This window comes from Bufo gargarizans, chromosome 6 (genome assembly GCF_014858855.1).
Source record: "Bufo gargarizans isolate SCDJY-AF-19 chromosome 6, ASM1485885v1, whole genome shotgun sequence".
NCBI classification, from domain to species: Eukaryota; Metazoa; Chordata; class Amphibia; order Anura; family Bufonidae; genus Bufo; species Bufo gargarizans.
In genome coordinates this window covers 234,703,081-234,729,690 of record NC_058085.1, presented here as the reverse complement: position 1 = coordinate 234,729,690, position 26,610 = coordinate 234,703,081, and the positions used below count along the sequence as shown (strand labels likewise).

At 44.3% G+C, this 26,610-nt stretch overlaps 1 protein-coding gene across 1 annotated transcript; it reads left to right on the top strand.

Moving 5' to 3' along the window:
- Window positions 1-50: 50 nt before the first annotated feature.
- On the top strand, window positions 51-26,610 carry LOC122939813. Its single transcript, XM_044295984.1, has 7 exons — window positions 51-148; window positions 24,057-24,114; window positions 24,185-24,246; window positions 24,342-24,422; window positions 24,501-24,717; window positions 24,927-25,086; window positions 25,607-26,610. The coding sequence occupies exons 3-7, from the start codon at window positions 24,187-24,189 to the stop codon at window positions 26,214-26,216; spliced, it is 1,128 nt and encodes a 375-aa protein (XP_044151919.1). The 5' UTR covers window positions 51-148; window positions 24,057-24,114; window positions 24,185-24,186; the 3' UTR covers window positions 26,217-26,610.

Here is a 26,610-nt window from a genome sequence, read left to right as displayed (position 1 = left end):
TTCGTAGTCGGCTGGGGACGTGTTATAGTCGCTGTTAAGATGGCCGCCGCTCTAGAGTTCTGCCTAGTCGATGGGGCGGAGCTTCCTGTGAACACATCATGGCTGCCGCGTGAGCGATGGAGAGGGGAGGATATTGATATACATACATGTACGTGCATAAATGTCCTGTATATGCGATAGGTGTGAGGTGGGGGCGCCTCCTGTATATGTATGTCTGTTCACCTACAGGTCCATATGTCTTGGCTATACATTATGCATTGTAGGCCTGTCGTGTATAAGGGCAGATGGAGAGCTCATGCACCAGATCTTTATGTTCATACAGAAACTGAGTTATTAGAGACCACCCATCCTGCCTGCCCACAGTAAGCTTCTCTGAAACAGTGTTTGGTGCTGTCCGGACCCTTTCATGCTTTTGGGGAAAAAAAATCTAAATTCTGGGATCCTGTTCCCTGTAAATGGCTTCAGAGCAGACCTCGTCAATGGAGGTGGAGATTGAGACAGGCTAATGATAATCGAAGTAAAAGTGCAAATAGTCTTTACGCTTTGATCAGCCATGGCACATTTTCTTACTTGGTGACAAATATTACATCCTAAAAAAAGGGCACTGCAATGGGCTCGGATATGGCGCCCCTCTATGCCAGGTGATACAGTGCAATGGGACTTGAATGGAGCGAGGACTGAGCTGCATCTAGACCACGTGACCAATGAACATGACGCCACTGGCCTAGGAAGAGACCGCTGTGCCATGGCCTCTTCAAACAGCTGGTTGGTAGGGGTTCCAGTTGTCGGACCCCTGCCAATCTGATATTGATGACCTTTCCTGAGGATTGGCCATCAATATAAGAATCTCAGAAAAGCCCTTTAAGCAAATCATGAAGCCCACAGAACATAATGGTCCCAATCATCTGGGTACAAAAACCCAGTCTTTTGATCCCATTTTAGAATGGTTTTCCATATATTCAGTGGCGGTGTGTAAAAGCAGAGAGTGAGGATCTAAAATAATCCCTTATACCAATTTGGGACAATCTTGTGGTAGCATGCTTCCGTGGTGGCCAATGTTTGAATGTTGTGCAACTGGAAAAGTCTATCACCTTTCTATACTTGTGAGTCTTTGTATGCGCTCTATTTGATACAATGCTCCTCCAGCCTTCAATAAAGTATACAGGACAGTATTGCTACTTATTCCTGGACAACCCCTTTAAGGGAGAGGAGAGAAGAGGTGGTTGCTGATTTTCGATTGATGTTTCAAAATCCTGATATTACGCAGCTTAGTAGCAGGTCTCACTGACAGAACAGCGTGTGCCATGTTGTATCAGAGGCCAGAGAGCTATCTAGATATCAACAGACCCATTAGGTCCACTTGTCTACAAAACAGCATAGATTCACAGCTGTCTAGACATCATCAAGTACATCGGGGCTGACGCGTTTCCCCCCTGGATTGTAGACTAATTTATTTAGAGATGTCTGCACAGCTTAGTCTACTTTCACACTGGCGTTTTGGCTTTCTGTTTGTGAGATCCGTTCAGGGCTTTCACAAGCGGTCCAAAACGGATCAGTTTGCATTCTAATGCATTCTGAATGGAAAAGGATCCGCTCAGAATGCCTCCATTCAGGCTCCAGTCCGCTTTGGAGACGGACACCAAAACAGTTTTCTCTGACACAATAGGAAACGGATCTGTCCTCCTCAATGGTGTTCATGAGTTGGCTATGTTAAAGATGATACAAACGGATCTGTTCTGAATGGATGCAGACGGTTGCATTTTCTGAACGGATCCGTCCATGATGGATCCGCACAAAACGTGAGTGTGAAAGTAGCCTTACTGCTGCAGACTTGTATGAAACTCCAGGGTTTAGTAGATGTGACCCAATGCTCTATGGTTCAGGCTCCTGACCCAGTCAACTGTATAGATGATCACACTCTCGGTGAGACTGCGCAAAAAGGTTTTTTCGAAAATATATTTTTTAACAGTCAACTTCTTAGAAACTTTTGTGAATGGCAACAATCTGTGTCTAAAACTGCTGTACAGTCTCCATAGTTGTACATAAACTGCGCAGCTCACTGAGAGAAGACTGTAAAACTGCTGTACAGTCTCCATAGCTGTACATAAACTGCGCAGCTCACTGACAGAGGACTGTAAAACTGCTGTACAGTCTCCATAGTTGTACATAAACTACGCAGCTCACTGACAGAAGACTGTAAAACTGCTGTACAGTCTCCATAGTTGTACATAAACTGCACAGCTCACTGAGAGAAGACTGTAAAACTGCTGTACAGTCTCCATAGTTGTACATAAACGGCGCAGCTCACTGAGAGAAGACTATAAAACTGCTGTACAGTCTCCATAGTTGTACATAAACGGCGCAGCTCACTGAGAGAAGACTGTAAAACTGCTGTACAGTCTCCATAGTTGTACATAAACTGCACAGCTCACTGAGAGAAGACTGTAAAACTGCTGTACAGTCTCCATAGTTGTACATAAACTGCGCAGCTCACTAACAGAAGACTGTAAAACTGCTGTACAGTCTCCATAGTTGTACATAAACTGCGCAGCTCACTAACAGAAGACTGTAAAACTGCTGTACAGTCTCCATAGTTGTACATAAACTGCGCAGCTCACTGAGAGAAGACTGTAAAACTGCTGTACAGTCTCCATAGTTGTACATAAACTGCGCAGCTCACTGACAGAAGACTGTAAAACTGCTGTACAGTCTCCATAGTTGTACATAAACTGCGCAGCTCACTGAGAGAAGACTGTAAAACTGCTGTACAGTCTCCATAGTTGTACATAAACTGCGCAGCTCACTGACAGAGGACTGTAAAACTGCTGTACAGTGTCCATAGTTGAACATAAACGGAGCAGCTCGCTGACAGAAGACTGTAAAACTGCTGTACAGTCTCCATAGTTGTACATAAACTGCACAGCTCACTGAGAGAAGACTGTAAAACTGCTGTACAGTCTCCATAGTTGTACATAAACTGCGCAGCTCACTGACAGAGGACTGTAAAACTGCTGTACAGTCTCCATAGTTGTACATAAACTGCACAGCTCACTGACAGAAGACTATACAACTGCTGTACAGTCTCCATAGTTGTACATAAACTGTGCAGCTGACTGACAGAAGACTGTAAAACTGCTGTACAGTCTCCATAGTTGTACATAAACTGCGCAGCTCACTGAGAGAAGACTGTAAAACTGCTGTACAGTCTCCATAGTTGTACATAAACGGCGCAGCTCACTGAGAGAAGACTGTAAAACTGCTGTACAGTCTCCATAGTTGTACATAAACTGCGCAGCTCACTGAGAGAAGACTGTAAAACTGCTGTACAGTCTCCATAGTTGTACATAAACGGCGCAGCTCACTGAGAGAAGACTGTAAAACTGCTGTACAGTCTCCATAGTTGTACATAAACTGCACAGCTCACTGAGAGAAGACTGTAAAACTGCTGTACAGTCTCCATAGTTGTACATAAACTGTGCAGCTCACTAACAAAAGACTGTAAAACTGCTGTACAGTGTCCATAGTTGTACATAAACTGCGCAGCTCACTGACAGAGGACTGTAAAACTGCTGTACAGTGTCCATAGTTGTACATAAATGGAGCAGCTCACTGACAGAGGACTGTAAAACTGCTGTACAGTGTCCATAGTTGTACATAAACGGAGCAGCTCGCTGACAGAAGACTGTAAAACTGCTGTACAGTCTCCATAGTTGTACATAAACTGCACAGCTCACTGAGAGAAGACTATACAACTGCTGTACAGTCTCCATAGTTGTACATAAACGGAGCAGCTCACTGACAGAAGACTGTAAAACTGCTGTACAGTGTCCATAGTTGTACATAAACTGCACAGCTCACTGAGAGAAGACTGTAAAACTGCTGTACAGTCTCCATAGTTGTACATAAACGGCGCAGCTCACTGAGAGAAGACTGTAAAACTGCTGTACAGTCTCCATAGTTGTACATAAACTGCGCAGCTCACTGAGAGAAGACTGTAAAACTGCTGTACAGTCTCCATAGTTGTACATAAACTGCGCAGCTCACTGACAGAAGACTATACAACTGCTGTACAGTCTCCATAGTTGTACATAAACTGCACAGCTCACTGACAGAAGACTGTAAAACTGCTGTACAGTCTCCATAGTTGTACATAAACTGCGCAGTTCACTGAGAGAAGACTGTAAAACTGCTGTACAGTCTCCATAGTTGTACATAAATGGAGCAGCTCACTGACAGAGGACTGTAAAACTGCTGTACAGTGTCCATAGTTGTACATAAACTGCGCAGCTCACTGACAGAGGACTGTAAAACTGCTGTACAGTCTCCATAGCTGTACATAAACGGCGCAGCTCACTGACAGAAGACTGTAAAACTGCTGTACAGTCTCCATAGTTGTACATAAACGGCGCAGCTCACTGAGAGAAGACTGTAAAACTGCTGTACAGTCTCCATAGTTGTACATAAACTGCGCTCACTGACAGAAGACTGTAAAACTGCTGTACAGTCTCCATAGTTGTACATAAACTGCGCAGCTCACTGAGAGAAGACTGTAAAACTGCTGTACAGTCTCCATAGTTGTACATAAACGGAGCAGCTCACTGACAGAAGACTGTAAAACTGCTGTACAGTCTCCATAGTTGTACATAAACGGAGCAGCTCACTGACAGAGGACTGTAAAACTGCTGTACAGTGTCCATAGTTGTACATAAACTGCGCAGCTCACTGACAGAAGACTGTAAAACTGCTGTACAGTCTCCATAGTTGTACATAAACGGCACAGCTCACTGACAGAAGACTGTAAAACTGCTGTACAGTCTCCATAGTTGTACATAAACGGCGCAGCTCACTGACAGAAGACTGTAAAACTGCTGTACAGTCTCCATAGTTGTACATAAACTGCGCAGCTCACTGACAGAAGACTGTAAAACTGCTGTACAGTCTCCATAGTTGTACATAAACGGCGCAGCTCACTGACAGAAGACTGTAAAACTGCTGTACAGTCTCCATAGTTGTACATAAACGGCGCAGCTCACTGACAGAAGACTGTAAAACTGCTGTACAGTCTCCATAGTTGTACATAAACTGCGCAGCTCACTGACAGAAGACTGTAAAACTGCTGTACAGTGTCCATAGTTGTACATAAACTGCGCAGCTCACTGAGAGAAGACTGTAAAACTGCTGTACAGTCTCCATAGTTGTACATAAACTGTGCAGCTGACTGAGAGAAGACTGTAAAACTGCTGTACAGTCTCCATAGCTGTACATAAACTGCACAGCTCACTGAGAGAAGACTGTAAAACTGCTGTACAGTCTCCATAGTTGTACATAAACTGCGCAGCTCACTGACAGAAGACTATACAACTGCTGTACAGTCTCCATAGTTGTACATAAACTGCACAGCTCACTGACAGAAGACTGTAAAACTGCTGTACAGTCTCCATAGTTGTACATAAACTGCACAGCTCACTGAGAGAAGACTGTAAAACTGCTGTACAGTCTCCATAGTTGTACATAAACTGCGCAGCTCACTAACAGAAGACTGTAAAACTGCTGTACAGTCTCCATAGTTGTACATAAACTGTGCAGCTGACTGACAGAAGACTGTAAAACTGCTGTACAGTCTCCATAGTTGTACATAAACGGCGCAGCTCACTGAGAGAAGACTGTAAAACTGCTGTACAGTCTCCATAGTTGTACATAAACTGCACAGCTCACTGAGAGAAGACTGTAAAACTGCTGTACAGTCTCCATAGTTGTACATAAACTGCGCAGCTCACTAACAGAAGACTGTAAAACTGCTGTACAGTCTCCATAGTTGTACATAAACTGCGCAGCTCACTAACAGAAGACTGTAAAACTGCTGTACAGTCTCCATAGTTGTACATAAACTGCGCAGCTCACTGAGAGAAGACTGTAAAACTGCTGTACAGTCTCCATAGTTGTACATAAACTGCGCAGCTCACTGACAGAAGACTGTAAAACTGCTGTACAGTCTCCATAGTTGTACATAAACTGCGCAGCTCACTGAGAGAAGACTGTAAAACTGCTGTACAGTCTCCATAGTTGTACATAAACTGCGCAGCTCACTGACAGAGGACTGTAAAACTGCTGTACAGTGTCCATAGTTGTACATAAACGGAGCAGCTCGCTGACAGAAGACTGTAAAACTGCTGTACAGTCTCCATAGTTGTACATAAACTGCACAGCTCACTGAGAGAAGACTGTAAAACTGCTGTACAGTCTCCATAGTTGTACATAAACTGCGCAGCTCACTGACAGAAGACTATACAACTGCTGTACAGTCTCCATAGTTGTACATAAACTGTGCAGCTGACTGACAGAAGACTGTAAAACTGCTGTACAGTCTCCATAGTTGTACATAAACTGCGCAGCTCACTGAGAGAAGACTGTAAAACTGCTGTACAGTCTCCATAGTTGTACATAAACGGCGCAGCTCACTGAGAGAAGACTGTAAAACTGCTGTACAGTCTCCATAGTTGTACATAAACTGCGCAGCTCACTGAGAGAAGACTGTAAAACTGCTGTACAGTCTCCATAGTTGTACATAAACGGCGCAGCTCACTGAGAGAAGACTGTAAAACTGCTGTACAGTCTCCATAGTTGTACATAAACTGCACAGCTCACTGAGAGAAGACTGTAAAACTGCTGTACAGTCTCCATAGTTGTACATAAACTGTGCAGCTCACTAACAAAAGACTGTAAAACTGCTGTACAGTCTCCATAGTTGTACATAAACGGAGCAGCTCACTGACAGAAGACTGTAAAACTGCTGTACAGTGTCCATAGTTGTACATAAACTGCACAGCTCACTGAGAGAAGACTGTAAAACTGCTGTACAGTCTCCATAGTTGTACATAAACGGCGCAGCTCACTGAGAGAAGACTGTAAAACTGCTGTACAGTCTCCATAGTTGTACATAAACTGCGCAGCTCACTGAGAGAAGACTGTAAAACTGCTGTACAGTCTCCATAGTTGTACATAAACGGCGCAGCTCACTGACAGAGGACTGTAAAACTGCTGTACAGTCTCCATAGTTGTACATAAACTGCGCAGCTCACTGACAGAAGACTATACAACTGCTGTACAGTCTCCATAGTTGTACATAAACTGCACAGCTCACTGACAGAAGACTGTAAAACTGCTGTACAGTCTCCATAGTTGTACATAAACTGCGCAGCTCACTGAGAGAAGACTGTAAAACTGCTGTACAGTCTCCATAGTTGTACATAAACTGCGCAGCTCACTGAGAGAAGACTGTAAAACTGCTGTACAGTCTCCATAGTTGTACATAAACTGCGCAGCTCACTGACAGAGGACTGTAAAACTGCTGTACAGTGTCCATAGTTGTACATAAATGGAGCAGCTCACTGACAGAGGACTGTAAAACTGCTGTACAGTGTCCATAGTTGTACATAAACGGAGCAGCTCGCTGACAGAAGACTGTAAAACTGCTGTACAGTCTCCATAGTTGTACATAAACTGCACAGCTCACTGAGAGAAGACTATACAACTGCTGTACAGTCTCCATAGTTGTACATAAACGGAGCAGCTCACTGACAGAAGACTGTAAAACTGCTGTACAGTGTCCATAGTTGTACATAAACTGCACAGCTCACTGAGAGAAGACTGTAAAACTGCTGTACAGTCTCCATAGTTGTACATAAACGGCGCAGCTCACTGAGAGAAGACTGTAAAACTGCTGTACAGTCTCCATAGTTGTACATAAACTGCGCAGCTCACTGAGAGAAGACTGTAAAACTGCTGTACAGTCTCCATAGTTGTACATAAACGGCGCAGCTCACTGAGAGAAGACTGTAAAACTGCTGTACAGTCTCCATAGTTGTACATAAACTGCGCAGCTCACTGACAGAAGACTATACAACTGCTGTACAGTCTCCATAGTTGTACATAAACTGCACAGCTCACTGACAGAAGACTGTAAAACTGCTGTACAGTCTCCATAGTTGTACATAAACTGCGCAGCTCACTGAGAGAAGACTGTAAAACTGCTGTACAGTCTCCATAGTTGTACATAAATGGAGCAGCTCACTGACAGAGGACTGTAAAACTGCTGTACAGTGTCCATAGTTGTACATAAACTGCGCAGCTCACTGACAGAGGACTGTAAAACTGCTGTACAGTCTCCATAGCTGTACATAAACGGCGCAGCTCACTGACAGAAGACTGTAAAACTGCTGTACAGTCTCCATAGTTGTACATAAACGGCGCAGCTCACTGAGAGAAGACTGTAAAACTGCTGTACAGTCTCCATAGTTGTACATAAACTGCGCTCACTGACAGAAGACTGTAAAACTGCTGTACAGTCTCCATAGTTGTACATAAACTGCGCAGCTCACTGAGAGAAGACTGTAAAACTGCTGTACAGTCTCCATAGTTGTACATAAACGGAGCAGCTCACTGACAGAAGACTGTAAAACTGCTGTACAGTCTCCATAGTTGTACATAAACGGAGCAGCTCACTGACAGAGGACTGTAAAACTGCTGTACAGTGTCCATAGTTGTACATAAACTGCGCAGCTCACTGACAGAAGACTGTAAAACTGCTGTACAGTCTCCATAGTTGTACATAAACGGCACAGCTCACTGACAGAAGACTGTAAAACTGCTGTACAGTCTCCATAGTTGTACATAAACGGCGCAGCTCACTGACAGAAGACTGTAAAACTGCTGTACAGTCTCCATAGTTGTACATAAACTGCGCAGCTCACTGACAGAAGACTGTAAAACTGCTGTACAGTCTCCATAGTTGTACATAAACGGCGCAGCTCACTGACAGAAGACTGTAAAACTGCTGTACAGTCTCCATAGTTGTACATAAACGGCGCAGCTCACTGACAGAAGACTGTAAAACTGCTGTACAGTCTCCATAGTTGTACATAAACTGCGCAGCTCACTGACAGAAGACTGTAAAACTGCTGTACAGTGTCCATAGTTGTACATAAACTGCGCAGCTCACTGAGAGAAGACTGTAAAACTGCTGTACAGTCTCCATAGTTGTACATAAACTGTGCAGCTGACTGAGAGAAGACTGTAAAACTGCTGTACAGTCTCCATAGCTGTACATAAACTGCACAGCTCACTGAGAGAAGACTGTAAAACTGCTGTACAGTCTCCATAGTTGTACATAAACTGCGCAGCTCACTGACAGAAGACTATACAACTGCTGTACAGTCTCCATAGTTGTACATAAACTGCACAGCTCACTGACAGAAGACTGTAAAACTGCTGTACAGTCTCCATAGTTGTACATAAACTGCACAGCTCACTGAGAGAAGACTGTAAAACTGCTGTACAGTCTCCATAGTTGTACATAAACTGCGCAGCTCACTAACAGAAGACTGTAAAACTGCTGTACAGTCTCCATAGTTGTACATAAACTGTGCAGCTGACTGACAGAAGACTGTAAAACTGCTGTACAGTCTCCATAGTTGTACATAAACGGCGCAGCTCACTGAGAGAAGACTGTAAAACTGCTGTACAGTCTCCATAGTTGTACATAAACTGCACAGCTCACTGAGAGAAGACTGTAAAACTGCTGTACAGTCTCCATAGTTGTACATAAACTGCGCAGCTCACTAACAGAAGACTGTAAAACTGCTGTACAGTCTCCATAGTTGTACATAAACTGCGCAGCTCACTAACAGAAGACTGTAAAACTGCTGTACAGTCTCCATAGTTGTACATAAACTGCGCAGCTCACTGAGAGAAGACTGTAAAACTGCTGTACAGTCTCCATAGTTGTACATAAACTGCGCAGCTCACTGACAGAAGACTGTAAAACTGCTGTACAGTCTCCATAGTTGTACATAAACTGCGCAGCTCACTGAGAGAAGACTGTAAAACTGCTGTACAGTCTCCATAGTTGTACATAAACTGCGCAGCTCACTGACAGAGGACTGTAAAACTGCTGTACAGTGTCCATAGTTGTACATAAACGGAGCAGCTCGCTGACAGAAGACTGTAAAACTGCTGTACAGTCTCCATAGTTGTACATAAACTGCGCAGCTCACTGACAGAAGACTATACAACTGCTGTACAGTCTCCATAGTTGTACATAAACTGTGCAGCTGACTGACAGAAGACTGTAAAACTGCTGTACAGTCTCCATAGTTGTACATAAACTGCGCAGCTCACTGAGAGAAGACTGTAAAACTGCTGTACAGTCTCCATAGTTGTACATAAACGGCGCAGCTCACTGAGAGAAGACTGTAAAACTGCTGTACAGTCTCCATAGTTGTACATAAACTGCGCAGCTCACTGAGAGAAGACTGTAAAACTGCTGTACAGTCTCCATAGTTGTACATAAACGGCGCAGCTCACTGAGAGAAGACTGTAAAACTGCTGTACAGTCTCCATAGTTGTACATAAACTGCACAGCTCACTGAGAGAAGACTGTAAAACTGCTGTACAGTCTCCATAGTTGTACATAAACTGTGCAGCTCACTAACAAAAGACTGTAAAACTGCTGTACAGTCTCCATAGTTGTACATAAACGGAGCAGCTCACTGACAGAAGACTGTAAAACTGCTGTACAGTGTCCATAGTTGTACATAAACTGCACAGCTCACTGAGAGAAGACTGTAAAACTGCTGTACAGTCTCCATAGTTGTACATAAACGGCGCAGCTCACTGAGAGAAGACTGTAAAACTGCTGTACAGTCTCCATAGTTGTACATAAACTGCGCAGCTCACTGAGAGAAGACTGTAAAACTGCTGTACAGTCTCCATAGTTGTACATAAACGGCGCAGCTCACTGAGAGAAGACTGTAAAACTGCTGTACAGTCTCCATAGTTGTACATAAACTGTGCAGCTGACTGAGAGAAGACTGTAAAACTGCTGTACAGTCTCCATAGTTGTACATAAACTGCGCAGCTCACTGACAGAAGACTATACAACTGCTGTACAGTCTCCATAGTTGTACATAAACTGCACAGCTCACTGACAGAAGACTGTAAAACTGCTGTACAGTCTCCATAGTTGTACATAAACTGCGCAGCTCACTGAGAGAAGACTGTAAAACTGCTGTACAGTCTCCATAGTTGTACATAAACTGCGCAGCTCACTGAGAGAAGACTGTAAAACTGCTGTACAGTCTCCATAGTTGTACATAAACTGCGCAGCTCACTGAGAGAAGACTGTAAAACTGCTGTACAGTCTCCATAGTTGTACATAAACTGCGCAGCTCACTGACAGAAGACTGTAAAACTGCTGTACAGTCTCCATAGTTGTACATAAACTACGCAGCTCACTGAGAGAAGACTGTAAAACTGCTGTACAGTCTCCATAGTTGTACATAAACTGCGCAGCTCACTGACAGAGGACTGGAAAACTGCTGTACAGTCTCCATAGTTGTACATAAACTGCGCAGCTCACTGACAGAGGACTGTAAAACTGCTGTACAGTGTCCATAGTTGTACATAAACTACGCAGCTCACTGACAGAAGACTGTAAAACTGCTGTACAGTCTCCATAGTTGTACATAAACTGCACAGCTCACTGAGAGAAGACTGTAAAACTGCTGTACAGTCTCCATAGTTGTACATAAACGGCGCAGCTCACTGAGAGAAGACTATAAAACTGCTGTACAGTCTCCATAGTTGTACATAAACGGCGCAGCTCACTGAGAGAAGACTGTAAAACTGCTGTACAGTCTCCATAGTTGTACATAAACTGCACAGCTCACTGAGAGAAGACTGTAAAACTGCTGTACAGTCTCCATAGTTGTACATAAACTGCGCAGCTCACTAACAGAAGACTGTAAAACTGCTGTACAGTCTCCATAGTTGTACATAAACTGCGCAGCTCACTAACAGAAGACTGTAAAACTGCTGTACAGTCTCCATAGTTGTACATAAACTGCGCAGCTCACTGAGAGAAGACTGTAAAACTGCTGTACAGTCTCCATAGTTGTACATAAACTGCGCAGCTCACTGACAGAGGACTGTAAAACTGCTGTACAGTGTCCATAGTTGTACATAAACGGAGCAGCTCGCTGACAGAAGACTGTAAAACTGCTGTACAGTCTCCATAGTTGTACATAAACTGCACAGCTCACTGAGAGAAGACTGTAAAACTGCTGTACAGTCTCCATAGTTGTACATAAACTGCGCAGCTCACTGACAGAAGACTATACAACTGCTGTACAGTCTCCATAGTTGTACATAAACTGTGCAGCTGACTGACAGAAGACTGTAAAACTGCTGTACAGTCTCCATAGTTGTACATAAACTGCGCAGCTCACTGAGAGAAGACTGTAAAACTGCTGTACAGTCTCCATAGTTGTACATAAACGGCGCAGCTCACTGAGAGAAGACTGTAAAACTGCTGTACAGTCTCCATAGTTGTACATAAACTGCGCAGCTCACTGAGAGTAGACTGTAAAACTGCTGTACAGTCTCCATAGTTGTACATAAACGGCGCAGCTCACTGAGAGAAGACTGTAAAACTGCTGTACAGTCTCCATAGTTGTACATAAACTGCACAGCTCACTGAGAGAAGACTGTAAAACTGCTGTACAGTCTCCATAGTTGTACATAAACTGTGCAGCTCACTAACAAAAGACTGTAAAACTGCTGTACAGTCTCCATAGTTGTACATAAACGGAGCAGCTCACTGACAGAAGACTGTAAAACTGCTGTACAGTGTCCATAGTTGTACATAAACTGCACAGCTCACTGAGAGAAGACTGTAAAACTGCTGTACAGTCTCCATAGTTGTACATAAACGGCGCAGCTCACTGAGAGAAGACTGTAAAACTGCTGTACAGTCTCCATAGTTGTACATAAACTGCGCAGCTCACTGAGAGAAGACTGTAAAACTGCTGTACAGTCTCCATAGTTGTACATAAACGGCGCAGCTCACTGAGAGAAGACTGTAAAACTGCTGTACAGTCTCCATAGTTGTACATAAACTGCGCAGCTCACTGACAGAAGACTATACAACTGCTGTACAGTCTCCATAGTTGTACATAAACTGCAGCAGCTCACTGACAGAAGACTGTAAAACTGCTGTACAGTCTCCATAGTTGTACATAAACTGCGCAGCTCACTGAGAGAAGACTGTAAAACTGCTGTACAGTCTCCATAGTTGTACATAAATGGAGCAGCTCACTGACAGAGGACTGTAAAACTGCTGTACAGTGTCCATAGTTGTACATAAACTGCGCAGCTCACTGACAGAGGACTGTAAAACTGCTGTACAGTCTCCATAGCTGTACATAAACGGCGCAGCTCACTGAGAGAAGACTGTAAAACTGCTGTACAGTCTCCATAGTTGTACATAAACTGCGCAGCTCACTGACAGAAGACTATACAACTGCTGTACAGTCTCCATAGTTGTACATAAACTGCACAGCTCACTGACAGAAGACTGTAAAACTGCTGTACAGTCTCCATAGTTGTACATAAACTGCGCAGCTCACTGAGAGAAGACTGTAAAACTGCTGTACAGTCTCCATAGTTGTACATAAATGGAGCAGCTCACTGACAGAGGACTGTAAAACTGCTGTACAGTGTCCATAGTTGTACATAAACTGCGCAGCTCACTGACAGAGGACTGTAAAACTGCTGTACAGTCTCCATAGCTGTACATAAACGGCGCAGCTCACTGACAGAAGACTGTAAAACTGCTGTACAGTCTCCATAGTTGTACATAAACGGCGCAGCTCACTGAGAGAAGACTGTAAAACTGCTGTACAGTCTCCATAGTTGTACATAAACTGCGCTCACTGACAGAAGACTGTAAAACTGCTGTACAGTCTCCATAGTTGTACATAAACTGCGCAGCTCACTGACAGAGGACTGTAAAACTGCTGTACAGTGTCCATAGTTGTACATAAACTGCGCAGCTCACTGACAGAAGACTGTAAAACTGCTGTACAGTCTCCATAGTTGTACATAAACTGCGCAGCTCACTGAGAGAAGACTGTAAAACTGCTGTACAGTCTCCATAGTTGTACATAAACGGAGCAGCTCACTGACAGAAGACTGTAAAACTGCTGTACAGTCTCCATAGTTGTACATAAACGGAGCAGCTCACTGACAGAGGACTGTAAAACTGCTGTACAGTGTCCATAGTTGTACATAAACTGCGCAGCTCACTGACAGAAGACTGTAAAACTGCTGTACAGTCTCCATAGTTGTACATAAACGGCACAGCTCACTGACAGAAGACTGTAAAACTGCTGTACAGTCTCCATAGTTGTACATAAACGGCGCAGCTCACTGACAGAAGACTGTAAAACTGCTGTACAGTCTCCATAGTTGTGACATAAACTGCGCAGCTCACTGACAGAAGACTGTAAAACTGCTGTACAGTCTCCATAGTTGTACATAAACGGCGCAGCTCACTGACAGAAGACTGTAAAACTGCTGTACAGTCTCCATAGTTGTACATAAACTGCGCAGCTCACTGACAGAAGACTGTAAAACTGCTGTACAGTCTCCATAGTTGTACATAAACTGCGCAGCTCACTGACAGAAGACTGTAAAACTGCTGTACAGTGTCCATAGTTGTACATAAACTGCGCAGCTCACTGAGAGAAGACTGTAAAACTGCTGTACAGTCTCCATAGTTGTACATAAACGGCGCAGCTCACTGACAGAAGACTGTAAAACTGCTGTACAGTCTCCATAGTTGTACATAAACTGCGCAGCTCACTGAGAGAAGACTGTAAAACTGCTGTACAGTCTCCATAGTTATACATAAACTGCACAGCTCACTGACAGAGGACTGTAAAACTGCTGTACAGTCTCCATAGTTGTACATAAACGGCGCAGCTCACTGAGAGAAGACTGTAAAACTGCTGTACAGTCTCCATAGTTGTACATAAACTGCACAGCTCACTGAGAGAAGACTGTAAAACTGCTGTACAGTCTCCATAGTTGTACATAAACTGCGCAGCTCACTGACAGAAGACTGTAAAACTGCTGTACAGTCTCCATAGTTGTACATAAACTGCGCAGCTCACTGAGAGAAGACTGTAAAACTGCTGTACAGTCTCCATAGTTGTACATAAACGGCGCAGCTCACTGAGAGAAGACTGTAAAACTGCTGTACAGTCTCCATAGTTGTACATAAACTGCGCAGCTCACTGACAGAAGACTGTAAAACTGCTGTACAGTGTCCATAGTTGTACATAAACTGCGCAGCTCACTGACAGAAGACTGTAAAACTGCTGTACAGTCTCCATAGTTGTACATAAACGGCGCAGCTCACTGAGAGAAGACTGTAAAACTGCTGTACAGTCTCCATAGTTGTACATAAACTGCACAGCTCACTGAGAGAAGACTGTAAAACTGCTGTACAGTCTCCATAGTTGTACATAAACTGCGCAGCTCACTGACAGAAGACTGTAAAACTGCTGTACAGTCTCCATAGTTGTACATAAACTACGCAGCTCACTGAGAGAAGACTGTAAAACTGCTGTACAGTCTCCATAGTTGTACATAAACTGCGCAGCTCACTGACAGAAGACTGTAAAACTGCTGTACAGTGTCCATAGTTGTACATAAACTGCGCAGCTCACTGAGAGAAGACTGTAAAACTGCTGTACAGTCTCCATAGTTGTACATAAAATGCGCAGCTCACTGACAGAAGACTGTAAAACTGCTGTACAGTCTCCATAGTTGTACATAAACTGCGCAGCTCACTGAGAGAAGACTGTAAAACTGCTGTACAGTCTCCATAGTTGTACATAAACTGCACAGCTCACTGACAGAGGACTGTAAAACTGCTGTACAGTCTCCATAGTTGTACATAAACGGCGCAGCTCACTGAGAGAAGACTGTAAAACTGCTGTACAGTCTCCATAGTTGTACATAAACTGCACAGCTCACTGAGAGAAGACTGTAAAACTGCTGTACAGTCTCACTGAGAGAAGACTGTAAAACTGCTGTACAGTCTCCATAGTTGTACATAAACTGCGCAGCTCACTGACAGAAGACTGTAAAACTGCTGTACAGTCTCCATAGTTGTACATAAACTGCGCAGCTCACTGACAGAAGACTGTAAAACTGCTGTACAGTGTCCATAGTTGTACATAAACTGCGCAGCTCACTAACAGAAGACTGTAAAACTGCTGTACAGTCTCCATAGTTGTACATAAACGGCGCAGCTCACTGAGAGAAGACTGTAAAACTGCTGTACAGTCTCCATAGTTGTACATAAACTGCGCAGCTCACTGACAGAAGACTGTAAAACTGCTGTACAGTGTCCATAGTTGTACATAAACTGCGCAGCTCACTGAGAGAAGACTGTAAAACTGCTGTACAGTCTCCATAGTTGTACATAAACGGCGCAGCTCACTGAGAGAAGACTGTAAAACTGCTGTACAGTCTCCATAGTTGTACATAAACTGCACAGCTCACTGACAGAGGACTGTAAAACTGCTGTACAGTCTCCATAGTTGTACATAAACGGCGCAGCTCACTGACAGAAGACTGTAAAACTGCTGTACAGTCTCCATAGTTGTACATAAACTGCACAGCTCACTGAGAGAAGACTGTAAAACTGCTATACAGTCTCCGTAGTTGTATATAAACTGCGCAGCTCACTAACAGAAGACTGTAAAACTGCTGTACAGTCTCCATAGTTGTACATAAACTGCGCAGCTCACTGAGAGAAGACTGTAAAACTGCTGTACAGTCTCCATAGTTGTACATAAACTGCGCAGCTCACTGAGAGAAGACTGTAAAACTGCTGTACAGTCTCCATAGTTGTACATAAACGGCGCAGCTCACTGAGAGAAGACTGTAAAACTGCTGTACAGTCTCCATAGTTGTACATAAACTGCGCAGCTCACTAACAGAAGACTGTAAAACTGCTGTACAGTCTCCATAGTTGTACATAAACTGCGCAGCTCACTGAGAGAAGACTGTAAAACTGCTGTACAGTCTCCATAGTTGTACATAAACGGCGCAGCTCACTGAGAGAAGACTGTAAAACTGCTGTACAGTCTCCATAGTTGTACATAAACTGCACAGCTCACTGACAGAAGACTATAAAACTGCTGTACAGTCTCCGTAGTTGTATATAAACTGCGCAGCTCACTAACAGAAGACTGTAAAACTGCTGTACAGTCTCCATAGTTGTACATAAACGGCGCAGCTCACTGAGAGAAGACTGTAAAACTGCTGTACAGTCTCCATAGTTGTACATAAACGGCGCAGCTCACTGAGAGAAGACTGTAAAACTGCTGTACAGTCTCCATAGTTGTACATAAACTGCGCAGCTCACTGAGAGAAGACTGTAAAACTGCTGTACAGTCTCCATAGTTGTACATAAACTGCGCAGCTCACTGACAGAAGACTGTAAAACTGCTGTACAGTCTCCATAGTTGTACATAAACTGCGCAGCTCACTGACAGAAGACTATAAAACTGCTGTACAGTCTCCATAGTTGTACATAAACGGCGCAGCTCACTGAGAGAAGACTGTAAAACTGCTGTACAGTCTCCATAGTTGTACATAAACGGAGCAGCTCACTGACAGAAGACTGTAAAACTGCTGTACAGTGTCCATAGTTGTACATAAACGGCGCAGCTCACTGAGAGAAGACTGTAAAACTGCTGTACAGTCTCCATAGTTGTACATAAACTGCACAGCTCACTGAGAGAGGACTGTAAAACTGCTGTACAGTCTCCATAGTTGTACATAAACTGCGCAGCTCACTAACAGAAGACTGTAAAACTGCTGTACAGTCTCCATAGTTGTACATAAACTGCGCAGCTCACTGAGAGAAGACTGTAAAACTGCTGTACAGTCTCCATAGTTGTACATAAACTGCGCAGCTCACTGACAGAAGACTATAAAACTGCTGTACAGTCTCCATAGTTGTACATAAACGGCGCAGCTCACTGAGAGAAGACTGTAAAACTGCTGTACAGTCTCCATAGTTGTACATAAACTGCACAGCTCACTGAGAGAAGACTGTAAAACTGCTGTACAGTCTCCATAGTTGTACATAAACTGCGCAGCTCACTGACAGAAGACTATAAAACTGCTGTACAGTCTCCATAGTTGTACATAAACGGCGCAGCTCACTGAGAGAAGACTGTAAAACTGCTGTACAGTCTCCATAGTTGTACATAAACTGCGCAGCTCACTGAGAGAAGACTGTAAAACTGCTGTACAGTCTCCATAGTTGTACATAAACTGCGCAGCTCACTGACAGAAGACTGTAAAACTGCTGTACAGTCTCCATAGTTGTACATAAACGGAGCAGCTCACTGACAGAAGACTGTAAAACTGCTGTACAGTCTCCATAGTTGTACATAAACTGCGCAGCTCACTGAGAGAAGACTGTAAAACTGCTTTACAGTCTCCATAGTTGTACATAAACGGAGCAGCTCACTGACAGAAGACTGTAGCCAGTGTAGCAGTCTAAGGGGACGACCACACTCTCAGGTTTCTGCATGCAGTTTTGAAAGGCAAAACCAGGAGCGAATTCAAAAAAGAGGAGACGTATCTGTCCTTTAGGGCTCATACACACACCCGTGATTTGGGGTCCGCAAATTGCGGTTCGGCAAAACTGGAATCCTGGGAGTACATGCCACCATTTATTTTTTAAATTTATGTAGAAATGTCCTATCCTTGTCAGCAAAATGGACAAAAATAGGACATGATCGGAGTGCTGTCTGCATCTTGTGCAGCCCCATTGAAATGAATGGGTCCACATCTGATCCACAAAAATGTGGCTCAAATGAGGACCGAATATGCGATTGTGTCAGGATCTGTTCAGGAAAAAACGGAAGGTCTTGCACACAAGTTCAATCAGTTTTGTCTGCGATTGCGTTCAGTGTGTGCTTTTAAAAACCAAAACAATGTTATAAAAAACTACCGTATTTATTGGGCACTAAGAATGGATAGAATGCGATGTGTTTCGTCAGTGGGGCACTGACTTCCTCAGGTGGATGAAGGAAGAATGTCCGTGCGCCAGCTAAATGCCAGCAATAGTGAATATTTTTCCCAGATAAATGAGGAGTATTAGTTACTTCTAGTTTCAGGCACTCTAGCTAATTGTTACCCATTTCTCATTTACCCAAATTGTGTGTGCCTGCTAAAAACATTGGGGCACATTTAGACTGGCATTTAGACGCCGATCTTAATAAAGCCCCATAGAAGGCAGTGGATCCACCAAAGTTGTGTAGAGGTGCAGGCCTCTCTCCATAACTTCGGCAGAGCCTCTGCCAGTTCTAGATGTAAGACCGCTTCCTTGCTTACATTTAGACCGTTTTCTATGCCTAAAACAGGCGCAAAAAATGTTAAATGAGGCGGACCTGCCGATCCATCCCCACCCACTTTTAGACCTGTCATGAGCAAGTAGGAGTTGCGCATTGCGGCGCAAAGAACCTTTTTGCCACAATCTGTGCTGGAAATACGCCTAATTTAGGTGTATTTCTGCTTAATAAATGACCCCCATTATTCTTTATTAATCACTTCTAAGATCTTGTTACTAGTTTAAAAACCCACCAAGCAGTCACTACACTCTATATTGCTATCTGTGTACTGATATAGAGTATGGATCGCGGCAGCGTGTACAACTGCTCTCCTGTCTCCAAATGATTGGCGCTGCTAATAAATTAGTATCGGAACCTAGAATTCAATGCCCCTGAACATGTTTCGCCAGATCCCTGGCGTCTTCAAGGGCTTATAGGCAATGGCAACTATGAAGGCCGTGCTTGGGACTATAAAGCCTGGCGGCGCGTGCTATCTACCAATCACAATAAGCTCCTACTGTTGTGTCGGAACAGAAGCTGGGTCCACCTACTTCTTGTAATGCATTTTATGGAGCGGTCCCTAATAGAACAAGCCTATCCTTATTTGTAATGCCGATAAGTAGGGATGAGCGAATTTCAGTTTTTGAAGTTTGAGTTTATGGTGAATTGCATTATGGATTCTGTTACCATGTACCACAACGTAATTCTAGAACGGAAAGCCTTTAGAGGTATTCCATCATAATAGAAGTCTATGGCCAGCATAACGGATCCGTCTAGTTTCCGTTATGCAGGAGAGGACTCTAAGGGTCTATTCACACGTCCGTTTTTTCTTTCCTGATCTGTTCCGTTTTTTGCTGAACAGATCTGGACCAGATCTGGACCCATTCATTTTCAATGGGTCCTGAAAAAAAATCAGACATTGTGCTGTCCGTTTTTTTTCAGGACCCATTGAAAATGAATGGGTCCAGATCTGGTCCAGATCTGTTCAGCAAAAAACGGAACAGATCAGGAAAGAAAAAACGGACGTGTGAATAGACCCTTAAGGCATTCTGTTCTTGAATTGCATTATGGTAAGTGGTAACGGAATCCATAACGCAATTCACCATAAACCCGAACTCAAACTTCAAAAACTGAAGTTCGCTCATGCCTACCGATAAGTATATGTATTTTTATTTTTAATTTTTTTTGCAGACCGGCCATGTGGACACAAAATGCACATGTAATCCCCCCCCCCTTCCCCCCCCCCAAAAAAAAATACCTAAAGGACATTGAATTATTATATACAGTACATATTATTTATTATTAGGCACATATACCTACCTTTTTTCTTGATTTAGGTTTTCTTTAAGTAGAAGTTGAGAATTCCCACAGAAATCCTGCGATGTCACTTCTGGGATGCTGCCATTTAGCTGGTCTGCATACAACCTTCTTCATGGTCCTGAGGAAATCAGAGGCTCACTGACCAAACACGTTGTACTGGAACCAGTAGTTTTATTCCTTTAGAGTAGTCCTCTGTTTTAAACCCCTTTTTTCCAATATCGCTCGTTCTGAAGCTTGAGGCTGAAGAGCTGCAGCTGATGGGGCTATTTGAAGGCCTATGCTAGAGATGTTCCTGGCAATGCACATGTCGTTGTAGTAAACACAACCAGTGTCAAAATATTGTTACTGCTTTGGGGGTCTTCAAATAGGAGTGCTCCTTCTTATTTTTTAACTAGAAAAATAAAAAAGTTACCTTTTAAATTAATTTACTGATAAACCAGGCACACAATGCCTTGTAGGATTAGCTTAGCTGAATGTAATGAGCACCTGTGCAACTGAGCAGTTAAGTGCACTGAAGCTGGACCCAAGCCACTTGGGTACCTTGCTCCTCCTGCTTCCCCTGCCATCCTCTCCCTCTCCTTTTTGATTGACAGGTCAGGTATCTGCCATTATCTTGCCTGGATCTGTATATCAAAAACAAGGTGGAGGGGCAGGCTGAGGAAGCAGGAGGAGCAAGGTGCACAGATTGGCTTGGGCTTGTCCTCGGTTTACTTAACTGCTTATTTGCATATGGATTAGGGCTGTTTCACACTTGCGTTGTTCTTTTCCAATATTGACATCCGACACATGGGGCACAATAGAATGAGGGAACTTCATGATGGAAGGTGGCACTATGTGCGACCACAAAATTGATGGGGGCACAGTGAGGGCTGCAGGGTGGAAGGTGGCACTGTATGGGGGCATAGTAGGATGGGGGTACAGTGTGAGAAATCGCAATAGGGCACTTGGGGCCATAATAAATCTTTTGGTAGAACAGTGAAGGCAAAAATACTGTGATTGAGTATAATGATGGCAAAACTATTGTGAAGGGGGCATAGTGAGGGCCAAACTACTGTGAAAGGGGCATAACTGAAGTGGCAAAAAAAACGGCTATCAATTGGCCAAGTCTCTGCCTCTGAAACTAAGTTAGGCCTCATGCACACGACCGTTGTGTGCATCCGTGGACTTGTGCCGTTTTCAGTTTTTTTTCGCGGACCCATTGACTTTCAATGGGTCCGTGGAAAAATCGGAAAATGCACCGTTTTGCAGCCGAGGGCGTGATCCGTGTATCCTGTCCGTCAAAAAAATAGGACCTGTCCTATTTTTTTGACGGACAACGGTTCACGGACCCATTCAAGTCAATGGGTCCGTGAAAGAACACGGATGCACACAAGATTGGCATCCGTGTCCGTGATCCGTGGCCGTAGGTTGCTTTCATACAGACGGATCCGAAGATCCGTCTGCATAAAAGCTTTTTCAGATCTAAGTTTTCACTTCGTGAAAACTCATATCCGACTAGTATATTCTAGCACAGAGGCGTTCCCATGGTGATGGGGATGCTTCTAGTTAGAATACACTACAAACTGTACAAGACTGCCCCCTGCTGCCTGGCAGCACCCGATCTCTTACAGGGGGCCGTGATCAGCACAATTAACCCCTTCAGGTGCGGCACCTGAAGGTGTTAATTGTACTATCATATCCCCCTGTAAGAGATCAGGGCTGCCAGGCAGCAGGGGGCAGACCCCCCCCCTCCCCAGTTTGAATATCATTGGTTGCCAGTGCGCCCCCCCCCCCTCCCTCCCTCTATTGTAATAATAGCTTGGTGGCCAGTGTGCGCCCCCCATCGGGCCCCCCCCCTTCCTCCCTCTATTGTAATAAATCGTTGGTGGCACAGTGTGCGCCCCCCATCGGGCCCCCCCTCCCTCCCTCTATTGTAATAAATCGTTGGTGGCACAGTGTGCGCCCCCCATCGGCCCCCCCTTCCTCCCTCTATTGTAATAAATCGTTGGTGGCACAGTGTGCGCCCCCCCCTCCCTCTATAGCAGTAACAACATTGGTGGCCAGTGTGCGGCCTCCCATCTCCCCCCCCCCGATCATTGGTGGCAGCGTAGTTCCGATCGGAGTCCCAGTTTAATAGCTGGGGCTCCGATCGGTAACCATGGCAACCAGGAAGCTACTGCAGCCCTGGTTGCCATGGTTACTTAGCAATAGTACAATAGTAGAAGATTCATACTTACCTGCTTGCTACTGCGATGTCTGTGTCCGGCCGGGAGCTCCACCTACTGGTAAGTGACAGGTCTGTGCGGCACATTGCTAAATGAACTGTCACTTACCAGTAGGAGGAGCTCCCGGCCGGTCACAGACATCGCAGCAGCAAGCAGGTAAGTATGAATCTTCTACTATTGTACTATTGCTAAGTAACCATGGCAACCAGGGCTGCAGTAGCTTCCTGGTTGCCATGGTTACCGATCGGAGCCCCAGCGATTAAACTGGGACTCCGATCGGAACTACGCTGCCACCAATTATCGGGGGGGGTGGGAGATGGGAGGCCGCACACTGGCCACCAATGTTGTTACTGCTATAGAGGGAGGGGGGGCGCACACTGTGCCACCAACAATTTATTACAATAGAGGGAGGGAGGGGGGGCGATGGGGGGCTCACACTGTGCCACCAACGATTTATTACAATAGAGGGAGGAGGGGGGGCGATGGGGGGCGCACACTGTGCCACCAACGATTTATTACAATAGAGGGAGGGAGGGGGGGCCGCACTGGCAACCAATGATATTCAAACTGGGGAGGGGGGGGTCTGCCCCCTGCTGCCTGGCAGCCCTGATCTCTTACAGGGGGATATGATAGTACAATTAACCCCTTCAGGTGCGGCACCTGAGGAGTTAATTGTGCTGATCACGGCCCCCTGTAAGAGATCGGGTGCTGCCAGGCAGCAGGGGGCAGTCATGTACACAGTTTGTAGTATATTCTAACCTGAAGCGTCCCCATCACCATGGGAACGCCTCTGTGTTAGAATATACTGTCAGATCTGAGTTTCACGATGTAGCTCATATCCGACAGTATATTCTAACATAGAGGCGTTCCCATGGTGATGGGGGCGCTTCAAGTTAAAATATACCATCGGATTGGAGAAAACTCCAATCCGATGGTATAAAAGAACTCCAGACTTTACATTGAAAGTCAATGGGGACGGATCCGTTTGAAATGGCACCATATTGTGTCAACGTCAAACGGATCCGTCCCCGTTGACTTGCATTGTAATTCAGGATGGATCCGTTTGGCTCTGCACGGCCAGGCGGACACCAAAACGACTTTTTTTTCATGTCCGTGGATCCTCCAAAAATCAAGGAAGACCCACGGACGAAAAAACGGTCACGGACCTACGGACCCCGTTTTTGCGGACCGTGAAAATAAACTGTCGTGTGCATGAGGCCTTAAACTAATATTTATATGTATATTAATGTTTATTTCATTTAATTTTTTTTAGAAACCCATAAAAAACAACATTCTGTTGCCAATAGAGCTGTCCACTCTTTTATTTGAAAGTAAGTAAAATTTTAGTGGTATGCTTTTATTTTGTAAAGTTCAAATATTAACATTCTTTTATTTTTAAAGATATGTCCTCTTCAAGTGATGCTGGGAGCCTTCCTCCTCGCCGACGTCACAGACATATTGCAGTATGTATTGTTAGTGGTGTATTCATGTATTATTTTTCTATATTTATTGTCTTCTATTTTTTATAATCTAATTTCTACCATATTTTATTTTATAGCCATCTGATCCTGTAGCCTCACAGACAGGTTCTCCAGCCCCCGCCAGAGGTAGGCGGGGAGCTCACAGAGGTCGGATTCTTGTAAGTTTTTTTTATTAAATTCCAGTAATTATTGATTGGTGTGAACAGTATTTTAATGATTTTTATTTTTATTTTTAGGGTTCCAGAGTTTCCACCGGGCAGTATGAGGAAGAAGTCTCCTTCTACATTGACAATGACCTCCTCATTCAACTGGTGGAGGCGCGCTCAGCCTTGTGGGACCACACTGACCGCCGACATGCAGACCACAATGCGACCCGGCTCCTCTGGCATGAGATATGTAAGGCTATAGTGCCGAATTGGGAGGACCTCAGAGACAGGCAACGGGATCAGTGTCGTAAGTATTGATAATTATATTTGTGAAATGCATAGTTAAATGACTGAGAAGTGGTTTATCATACAGTTGATGTGGATTACTGCTACTACTAGTTTCACACAAAATGTTAATTTATTTTTCGCAGTGACTATAACAACTCAATAGTAAGCCATTTATGATTCACATAAGCCTTTGAGTACAAAGATTAACTTTGTATTTTTATTTTTCAGGGGCGCAGATAATGGTTCGGTGGCGGTCCATCAGGGACCGATATAAGAAGGACTATAATGAGGAACTTCGGGCCCCGAGTGGTTCAGTTGGAACCTCAAGGCGGGAATACCGTTATCATGCCGCTGTGGGGTTCTTGAGGAGAACCTTAGAGCTGCGAAGGTAAGAGATTCTGTACATTGTGATTTATTTTGAATTTTGCAATCCAATCTGTATGTATGACCCAGACAGACAATTATTTGACACTCTGTCTTAGAAATCCACATAGTGGTATTGTTGTGATGTTAGATAAATAACTCTCCACAAATTTAAACTGTCCATCATAGTGGTCAGCCACACTTCTAGTGTGTTTTAATGTCCCCCTGTAAAGACCATTATATTTGCCAACACCAATTCGAAATCGGAGGGAGGCCCACTATCAGTGGGCTCTAGGTAAATATATGGAAAGGGTTAAAAAAAAAATTAGATATTCATCAAACTACTTGCAATCTCTAGATTGAAGAAGACCAAAAGTGTGATGACCTCAATGCTTGATTTCGACTTGCCCACGCTGTGATGTTAGCATGATGAACGGTCTTTTGGTTTGTCGCTTTCAGTCAAGAGAGGAGCGATGTTGATTTCTTGACTCTGTGGTGGGGATCTCTGTAAACCAAACCTAATTTTATTTTTGTTTGCTTTCCAGAACAACAGGCAGCACTCGGGCATCCGAAGTTCTTCAAGAGGCGCTCCCTGATGAGCCAGCTACCGCAGGATCCTCTGGTCTTGGTCAGACAACTGGTCAGGACACTGATGTTCCCCTATCTGAACCACCTGGTGACCCAACGATGGCCAGATTGGCTCCTGTCTTTCAGGCCAACATACGTCGCCAGAGCGTAGGTAGCAGCCGTCAGGCAGACTATGAGGATCTCACAAGGCTCGTTTACGAGTCCTTGATGGGATCTTCAAATAGGGTTGCCACTTTGGAGAATCGTTTGGTGCGTCTGCAGGAGGGGGCGGTGTCGGCGCTACAAATGAGTCCAGTGCAGAACTTTTTGAATTCTCTGGTCCCCGTGATGGAACAGTTCACGCCCGACCAGTTGTTTGAGGCCCGCAGACTGGTGGACTGTGCCTTGTGGCAAGTGCAACATCTCCCCCCATCCTTTCCTCCTTCCCAGCCATTTCCCCAATCCCAGTCCTTTCTTCCATCCCACCCCCCATCCCACTCTCCCAGTGTTGCACCTGCACCAACACGCCCATTTTTGCCCAACGTGGCAGAACAACCTGAGAACAGAGGGGTCCTGTATTTATTGTAATAAATCTGCTTGTCTGACTTTTTTTTTTTTTACATTGTTTTTATTGTGATCAGGAGGAGAATACATTACAGTTAAGACATCGATAATCACAATGACATAGCTAAATGTCTCAGATACCTCCCGATCCATTTTCTATTTTTCTCCCTCCTTTCTAAAAACATCCTCTCTCCTGAAACTTCCCAACCCCAACCCAACTAGAACTCAAGCTCCACATTGATCGTCGCTAATCTTATTGCAATTCTCCTCAATAGTTCACTTCTCACAACTTTTATCAGTGTAATCTGCCCTATGTTCCTTCTACTTGGGCCTCCAAGTACCATGTAGTTTGTTTGAAGGGGGCCATCAACTGTATTTCCACATCTGATTATGAAAATTCAATAAACTTTCAATTGAA

Coding starts and splice junctions, on each gene's coding strand:
- LOC122939813 (XM_044295984.1), top strand. CDS start 24,187: ATGTCCTCTTCAAGTGATGCTGGGAGCCTTCCTCCTCGCCGACGTCAC. Junction 24,247..24,341: donor GACGTCACAGACATATTGCA/GTATGTATTGTT, acceptor TTTATTTTATAG/CCATCTGATCCTGTAGCCTC. Junction 25,087..25,606: donor AGAACCTTAGAGCTGCGAAG/GTAAGAGATTCT, acceptor TTTGCTTTCCAG/AACAACAGGCAGCACTCGGG.